The following is a 9,598-nucleotide window of genomic DNA, read 5'->3' on the forward strand; positions in this document are numbered from 1 at the left end:
TGAGGTCAGGAGTTCGAGACCAACCTGGCCAACATGGTGAAACCCCATCTCTACTAAAAATACAAACATTAGCCAGGCGTGGTGGCATGCGCCTATAGTCCCAGCTACTCGGGAGGCTGAGGCAGGAGAATCGTTTGAACCCAGGGAGCAGAGGTTGCAGTGAGCTGAGATTGTGCCACTGCACTCAAACTTGGGCAACAGAGTGAGACTCCATGTCAAAAACAAACAAACAAACAAAAAAACAAAGTTTCATAGTTACGTAAAGTAGTATGGAGGCCACGCTAAGATTTTCCACAAGGTAGTAAAGCTCTACATTATGGCTGTATTCTGCATCATCTCGGTTCTGCATCATGTCACCCCGCATCAGGCCCTGGATAGCTTTGGTGTACTGGTCCATCTTGTGGCAGTAAGGCTAGTGTAATTAAGAGGATATTTTAAAACCTAACATATAATTGCTCCAGTTGTTGTCTCTTTTTTTGCTGGTTAAGAAAATCAAAATCAGATAGGATAGAAAATCCTATCTGAACCTCATAGAAGACTTTGGAGGTTTCTGACAAGTCATGTCTTACTACCTAGGGGAATGTACTTGTACTCAGCTGGAGTCTGAGTATCTTCAACATCCAGGGAATTGGGCTGAGTATGGATTTTGGTCTTGGCAGTTTTTACTTTTATTAATTTGCAAAAGAATAAAAGACTTGGAATGTACAAGAAGCATAAAAATGTGTCAGATGTTTTTACATGCATTATTTATCATGTCAGTATGTCTTAAAATATTTTCCACATGTAAACCTATGTAAAGGCAGGAAACTAGTGAGATGTCGTAGTCTAGGGATCAAGAGATTGTTTTAGTAACTAGCCTCAGTATCTTGAAAGGTATTATATAAGGTCAAGGAACTAAATATTAGTTAAGAGTCAGGCCAGCCATGGTGGCTTATGCCTGTAATCCCAGCATTTTGGGAGGCCAAGGCAGGCAGATCACTTGAAGTCAGGAGTTCGAGACCAGCCTGGCCAACATGGTGAAACCCTGTCTCTACTAAAAATAGTAGTGTGTGATGTGGTGGCACATGCCTGTAATCCAGCTACTCAGGAGGCTGTGGTGGGAGAATTACCTGAGCCCAGAAGGCGGAGATTGCAGTGAGCTGAGATCATGCCACTGCACTCCAACCTGGGTGAGAGAGCTAGTGTCCATCTCAAATAATAATAATAATCATCATCATCATCAGATAGGTGCCTAAAGCCTGCATATCCCGCTATAAGAATACATGTCAAGTTTAATGTGGTTCATTGATTCAGACATGCAGTTCACATTTTAACCTGTCTGAAAAGGTAATACGTGAAATTGATACCATGACATAGTTTAAGTGGCAGCATGTTTTCATAGTGGTACATTTGATAATTAGTGAAATCTTAGATTTGATGAAATACGATTTTTTAAAGTGGAAACGTTTAGTGTTATAGACAATTTGCAGGACTTTTTATATTATAGGTACTTAAATTTTGAGGACTTGATTACTCTCTAACAAAATGATTGACAAGGATTAATTTATAAATTATCCCTTGTCAGTCTGAATAATCTGCAGTTTGGACATTGATTCAAGTTTATTTGGGCTGAATAAATTTTCATAAACTAAGTAAGTTTTGACAGCTGTTTAACTATTGGGAATAGGGCTATTCAACATTTTTCTTATATCCTAAGAGCTTTGTTAAATTTAGTTATTTGAGACCCACTGTGTTCTATTTTCTGGTTCAGCATGTTGCTGTAATGGTAAAATATAATTTTGAAATTACAGTTGTTTTGAGGTTAATAATAAATTGACCAATATGTTGTATTTTTTTATCTACTTAGTTAAAAATTGAACTTTTCCTAAGTAGAACTTTTGACAGACCCCCTTTGCTTCCTGAGATAACTGAAATAGGCCAAATTAATGCTTATTTGAATATCTTAGGTTTGTTGCTTTCTTTCACTTATTACCTACACCGCTTAACAAAAGCAATTAATCTGAGCACTTGATGCCAAAGAAAATTCTAAAAGGTCTGGATTTTTTCCTTGGATTTTACAAAGTAGCTACCATGAGATCTTTAAGCCAAAGCCGCATTGCTGCTTACAGAGCAATTTTTGTTTAATGGTCTTTATTAGAGTCGTACTGCATGATGACTTCCAACTGTCTGGGATACCATTCTGAAAAGGGTTTAGTGTTACATACTTCTTAGAGAGAGTTCTCCATTTCTAATTAAGGCACACATCTGGAGGTGCTCAAGAAAAATTAGTGCAGTTCGCCTTGGAAGTGTTATGTGTGACTAGTTCACTTCAGACATCTTTTGTATAACCAGACACATGGCATTAAATTTGTTTAACTTCTCTTGCTTTTCTCTCCCACAGAGTATCTCCCATATTCATGTTGCACTTTGTAGAAGGCTTACCACAGAATGACTTGCAGCACTACACATTTCATTTTGAAGGCTGTCCTTATCAAATAACTTCTGTAATTCAGTATCGAGCAAATAATCATTTTATAACATGGATTTTAGATGCTGATGGTAAGTGTTTAGAGGTTTTCTTTTAAGATAATTGGCATGGAAACTAAATTCTAGCATGTGGGGACTTTTTGGTTTTTGTTTTTTAAAAAAAGACAAACTTTGCTGTGACTCTTTCTCTCTCCATTCTAGCCTTTGCCTTCTCCTTCTCACACCTATTAAAAGTGGTGGTTTTAGTATCCTTTCTCATTTTTTCCTTTCCTTACATCATGTGTTATAGGTAAACACATGTGCATGTGCATATTTCTTTTTTAGATAAAGGATGAGATTACTAATGTTTGCTTAGTTTGTTTTCCTACTTAACATCTTTGCTTTTATTTTTTAGACATATATTTCTAAGACTATTAAACATGAGACTTATGTAGCCCTTCTGTCATTGTGGAATACAGTTTACTAACAGCTACCTTCAAGATAAAGCCTTTATTTAAGTAATTAAACCTCTTAGTAGAAAGCTAAGTAAGCACAGTTCATGGGTTTTGGGAATTTTCGCCTTGCATTTGTCTGTTGTGGTAAAATATTGAGTTTGTTTTCTCATAATGTTCACTTTGTCTTAGACAAGATAATTCAGTGCCCTTAAAGGGTTGTATCAAGCCATTGATAAGGGCTCACTTTGATAGAACCATTTTCTGTTATTTGGACACTCTTTCATACTTGCTATTTTCCTGCTGGGGATGGCCTGAATGGATGACACAATTCTGTATTATAAAAGCACTTTACAAACTGTAACTTATATTATAAATGTAATTGTTACCTTAAGGTTTTACCCTGTTTCAGATTTGAGTGGAAGTAGTTCTTCACAATACAAACCAACTTATTTTAACTGTTTTTGCATTTCAAAGAATGATCAATCCACTTCAGGTGCAGCATGGTTTCCAACCCTGACGGCATGGAAGAGTCATTTAGTTAGCTTCTAAAAATGTCCAGGCTGTACCCTGGAGACCAGCCTTGGGGATTAGGCCCAAATATCAATATTGGGTGTTTTTGGTATTTGTTTTTGGCCGACCGGTCCTTCCTTCCTTCCTTTCTTCCTTCTTACCTTCCTCCCTTCCTCCCTTCCTCCCTTCCTTCCTCCCTCCCTCCCTCCCTCCCTTCCTTCCTTCCCTCCCTCCCTCCCTTCCCTCCCTTCCTTCTTTCCTTCTTCCCTCCCTCCCTCCCTCCCTCTGTCTCATTCTCTCTCTCTCTGTCTCCTTCTTTGCTCCTTCTTTCCTTCTCTCCTAATTTTCTTCTTTCTTTATTTTATTTTATTTTATTTATTTTATTTTATATTTTATTTTATTTTATTTATTTTATTATTTTTTTTATTTTATTTGAGACAAGGTCTCACTGTATTGCCTAGGCTGTTCTCAAACTCCTGGGCTCAAGTGATCCTCCTACCTCAGCCTTCTGAGTAGCTAGGACTACAGGCACATGCTATGGCAATACTGTTTTAAACATTGTTTTCAAGGCTCCCCAGGTAATTCCAGTGTGGGTCATGTGGTAGAGAACCACTGACACAGGCAAACAAAAGATACATAAAGTTTTCTATTTAATGAGTAGGTGCGGGTAGTAGATAAGAGTGTAGCCACATAAACCACGTGCTTAATGAACAGTTTTGTTTTGTGTGTATATGAGGGATTAGCAGATCTCTTAGTATATTTTGTTTTCCCTTTTGAAACTTATCAGAGAATTCATTTGTCTGTTACGCGACTAATGCTCTCGGTTTACTTTTTTTTTAATATCATGTTTTTTTTTGAGATGGAGTTTTGCTCTTGTTGCCCAGGCTGGAGTGCATTGGCGCAATCTTGACTCACCGTCACCTCTGCATCCTGGGTTCAAGTGATTCTCCTGCCTCAGCCTCCTGAGTAGCTGGAATACAGGCATGCACCACCATGCCCGGTTAATTTTGTGTTTTTAGTAGAGATGGGGCTTCTCCATGTTGGTCAGGTTGGTCTCGAACTCCTGACCTCAGGTGACCCACCCGCCTCAGCCTCCCAAAGTGCTGGGATTACAGGCATGAGGCAGTGCACCCAGCTATATCTTATATTTTAATAAATATTTTAATTTGGTCTGTAAACTTTTCTCTTTGGCAAATGTGTTTTAAGTCTATGTTGAGTCCTAGACCTTTGTTGTTCTCAGATAGTCACTAGTGATGCCTTAACATTAACCAGCCTGTTGGTAACTAAATTGGCGTGAATTGACAACTAAGGAAAGGTCTCTTTCTCCTTTCTTAATCTTCGCATTCCTTAAGATTAGTTCTTTGTAGGAAGCCTTGAAGCCTGGTGGCAAGTACCCTTTTTCCCTCACAATCTTAAGTTCTTTCTCAGCATTAAAAAATGACTATGGGAGATATGTCAAACGAGTTTTCTATGTGTGCTCTGAGAAATCTTTTTTCAAAAAAGGATAGATGCACGTGTAAGGAAAAGAGAAACTGAGTGTACTTTCAATATTTAAGATTAAGTGTTTCTAAACATGTTTTGCAACATAAAATGATGACCACTGTGTTGGTCATTACTTCTCTACTGCTAAAATAATGTTTTCTAAAAGAATATACTCCTTAGAAAAAATACAGTACTTTGGGTGCGCACTATTGTAATCCAAGGAATAGGAAATGTTTTGTAGTAAGTACGACGGTGTTTGACATCATAATTTATTAATTTATCACATTTGGTTTCGTAGAAATGGAGTAAGCTGCATATTTGCTGTGCCACGATTGCCATGACATCACACCTCTTGTATCTATTTCTGTTTCATAGATATGTAGATACTGATACATACAGTGGAAGTGTGGATTGTTTTGATAAGTTTCTAATGAAAGTACAGATATTTGTTGATTATTTATTAGAAGTTGTTACTCATCCAAGCCTGTGGTTAGCTTTCCCCAAATTATCATGTGGTAGTAAGTAAACTGTAAAGAAATGTACCCTCCCTTAACCCCACACCACCTGTTAGCACCTAGTCAGCTTCCTTTACTTCTCAGCCGTACTTTTTGTATTTTTTTGTTGTAGTGGTAAAATATATGTAACATAAAATTTACCATTTTAATATTTGTAAGTATACAATTCATTGGCGTTGAATACATTGTGTGCAGCCACAATGCTGTGCAACCACTATCACCATCAGGACTTTTTCATCAACCCAAACAGAAACTACTCATTAAACAATAACTCTGCATCCTCCCACCCCACAACCCTGGTAACCACTATTCTACTTTCTGTCTCTGTGAATGTGTCTATTCTAGGTACCTCACAGCAGTGGAATCATACATTATTTGTCCTTTTGTGCCTGGCTTATTTGACTCAGCATATTTTCAAGATTCATTTGTATTGTGGCATGGAGCAGAATGTCATTCCTTTCTAAGGCTGAATAGTATTTTATGTATTATCCATTTATCTGTTATGGACATTTGACTATTGTGAATAATGCTCTGAACAGTGCTGGACAAGGAACTGAAAGTCCCTGCTTTTTGTTCTTTTTGGTATCTACCTACAAGAGGAATTGCAGGGTCTTAATGGTAATTCTGTTTAACTTTTGCCAGACTGTTTCCACAGCAGTTGTACCATTTTACATCCCCACCAGCATTACACAAGGATTCCAATTTCTTCACATCCTTGGCAACATTTGCTATTTTCTGTTTTTTTTTGTTTGTTTGTTTTTGTTTTTGTTTTTAAAGGAATGGTTTAAACAGGTTCCCTTCTTACTCCTCATTCATGCTTTAGTTGACTACGTAAGGACCCCTGTCCCTACTGCACCACTGAAATTGTGCAGGCAAAATAACTGCCAGCGACCACACTGCTACAAGTAATGGACTTTTCCCAAGTTTTGTATTAATATTTCAGTATTTGGCAGTGCATCCTACTCCTAGTTTTTAAACTCTTCCCTTGTCATCCATCATCTCATTCTCTCTTGACAAATGTGAAAATGGAAGCTCCAAAATAAGAATTAAAATGAATATTGATCCTTCAGGTAACAAGCTTCATTTATCATGAAAATTTATATATATGAAACATTCTGTTTTCTGATGTTATTGGATAAATTAGGTGATAACCAAATTCTAAGTTCCAAAAGTTAAATATACTCCGTCTAAGGACTTTAACATGGCAGAGGACGGTGACAAGGTCAAGACCATGTTTTAGAGTCTTCTCCTTTGGTGGGTATTCAGTGATACAGCAGCTGAAAAGGTCAGAAGAAAGTTAACCTAGGATGGTGGTTTTTGGGTATCTAACTTTCACTTTTTTCCCATCCTCCAGGAAGTTGGCTGGAATGTGATGACTTAAAAGGCCCATGTTCTGAAAGGCACAAGAAATTTGAAGTTTCTGCTTCAGAGATACATATTGTTATCTGGGAAAGAAAAACATCCCAAGTGACAGATAAAGAAGCTGCCTGCCTTCCACTTAAAAAGACTAATGACCAACACGCTCTCGGTAATGAGAAACCAGTATCTTCAACATCGTGTTCTGTGGGTGATGCTGCCTTATCTGAAACAGCCTCAGTAACTCACCCTAAAGATACATCAGTTGCCCCTCATACTTTTTCACAGGACACAGCTGTAACTCATGGAGATCATTTACTTTCAGGTCCAAAAGGTTTGGTTGACAATAATATTTTACCTTTGACACTTGAAGAAACTATCCAGAAAACAACCTCAGTTTCACAGTTAAATTCTGAAGCTTTCCTGTTAGAAAGTAAACCTGTAGCAGAAAATACAGGAATTCTCGAAACAAATACTTTGCCATCACAAGAATCACTAATGGCGTCTTCAGTATCAGCTCCATGTCATGAAAAGCTTATCCCAGACCAATTTGTGGACATAAGTTTTCCATCCCGAGTTGTAAATACAAACATGCAGTCAGTACAGCTGAATACAAAAGACACTGTAAATACTAAATCTGTGAATAATACTGATGCTACTGGTCTTTTACAGGGAGTGAAGTCAGTAGAAATTGAGAAGGACGCTCAGTTACAACAATTCCTTACACCAAAAACCGAACAATTAAAACCAGAACACGTCACATCTCAGGTATCTAATTTGAAGAAAAAAGAAACTACAGCAGATTCTCAAACCACAACATCTAAGTCATTACAGAATCAGTCTCTGAAAGAAAATCAGAAGAAGCCATTTGTGGGAAGTTGGGTTAAAGGCTTAATAAGCAGGGGTGCTTCTTTTATGCCACTCTGTGTTTCAGCTCATAATAGAAACACTATAACTGATTTACAACCTTCAGTTAAAGGGGTAAATAATTTCGGTGGCTTTAAAACTAAAGGTATAAACCAGAAGGCCCGCCACGTATCCAAGAAAGCGCGTGGGAGTGCAGGTAAGCCTCCTCCCATCAGTAAGCCACCACCAGGCCCTCCATCCTCTAATGGCACAGCTGCCCACCCACATGCTCATGCTGCTTCAGAAGTTTTGGAAAAGTCTGGAAGCACCTCGTGTGGAGCTCAACTCAACCACAGTTCTCATGGAAATGGTCTTTCTCCAGCAAACCATGAAGACGTGGTGGAAGGTCAGATTCATAAACTCCGTCTAAAACTTCGTAAAAAGCTAAAGGCAGAAAAGAAGAAATTAGCTGCTCTTATGTCTTCCCCGCAAAGCAGAACAGTTCCAAGTGAAAATCTAGAACAGGTGCCCCAGGGTGGGTCTCCAAATGATTGTGAATCAATAGAGGACTTGTTAAATGAGCTACCATATCCAGTTGATACTGCCAGTGAGTCTGCATGCACCACTGTTGCTGGTGTTTCCCTGTATGGTAGTCAAACTCATGAAGAAATTTTAGCGGAATTACTGTCTCCTACAACTGTTTCAACAGAGCTGTCAGAAAATGGGGAAGGTGACTTTAGGTATTTGGGAATGGGAGATGGTCATATCCCACCACCAGTACCAAGTGAATTAAATGATGTTTCCGAGAACACACATCTGAGACAGGAACATAATTATTGTAGCCCCACCAAGAAAAATCCATGTGAAGTTCAGCCAGACTCTCTGACAAATAATGCCTGCGTTAGAACATTAAACTTGGAGAGTCCCATGAAGACTGATATTTTCGATGAGTTTTTTTCCTCCTCAGCATTAAGTGCTTTAGCAAATGACACATTAGACCTACCTCATTTTGATGAATATCTGTTTGAGAATTATTGAATTAATGCTTGTTAACTTTTTTTCATATAATATTTATTCTTAGAAGAACTTACTATGTGTTCAGGTAGTGTTTATACACTGGACTTGTGTAATTACTTGTGTAATGACGATGAACAAAATGCAAGGTTTGACCTTTGGTTCTGCCCATTAAGCATGTAATCTGTCTTACAAATTAAAATCATTTAATGTGTTCTCCTTTTTGGTTTTATTTTGTTCTTGTTGAGAGTATGAGAATTTCAAAATGTTAAAGGTGAAAAGTGGCATCAGTTTCTGACAGTTTGTACAGTTGGATGCATTAAAGTTTTAGATTTGAAGTTTTGGTTATGTTAATGTTATGAGTGATCTTTGGGGTGGTTTTCTTCCTCTGGAAACCTGTTGCTGGTTGGCACCTTTGCCCATGGTGCCCGAGTTCTTGTCCTGCATCCAGGTATGCAGACGAAGGGTGAAGTAGATGAAGAGTAGCTTTATCTAGTGTGAGAACAGCTCAAGGAGACCCACAGTGGGTAGCTCCCCTCTGTAGGCAGGCAAGTCATCCCTCAAGTGTTCAGCTCTTAGCAGAGAAAAGGCCCTGGAGAGAGTAACTCTTCTCAGCTCTCAGCAGAGAAAAAGCCCCGGAGAAGGTAGCTTGTGTTCACAGGCAGGTTGTCCAGAGGTCTGCTGCTCTCAGGAGAGAGGAGGCCCTGGAAAGGATAGTTTCTCTCCATAGGCAGGTGGTTCTGCTGTCTCTGCAGGTCTCTGAAGCGCTTAGCAGAGAGGGTATCTCCTCCCTGTTGCTGGTCATCCCACCCTCTGCTCAGCTGTGGCTGAGCCCAGGGCTTTTTATGGGCCTCTGTGGGGAGGAAGTACATACTGACTGGCTCATGGGTGGCCACAGGTGAGTCTAGAAAAGGCACCAGTTCCCACTCCTATAGGTGGGACTGGCAGCCTGGCCCCCAGCCCTCACGCGCTCCC

At 39.0% G+C, this 9,598-nt stretch overlaps 1 protein-coding gene across 2 annotated transcripts in view; it reads left to right on the forward strand.

The window, feature by feature from the left end:
- Positions 1–8,839, forward strand: part of USPL1 (ubiquitin specific peptidase like 1) — a 39,957-nt gene extending 31,118 nt beyond the window's left edge. For both annotated transcript variants that reach the window (XM_025363973.1, XM_025363974.1), the window contains 2 exons: positions 2,381–2,538; positions 6,762–8,839. In XM_025363973.1, the coding sequence (XP_025219758.1) occupies positions 2,381–2,538; positions 6,762–8,647 (2,044 nt within the window). In that variant the 3' untranslated portion in view covers positions 8,648–8,839. The remainder of the gene's footprint in view (positions 1–2,380; positions 2,539–6,761) is intronic.
- Positions 8,840–9,598: the final 759 nt, after the last annotated feature.

This window comes from Theropithecus gelada, chromosome 17, assembly GCF_003255815.1.
Source record: "Theropithecus gelada isolate Dixy chromosome 17, Tgel_1.0, whole genome shotgun sequence".
NCBI lineage: Eukaryota > Metazoa > Chordata > Mammalia > Primates > Cercopithecidae > Theropithecus > Theropithecus gelada.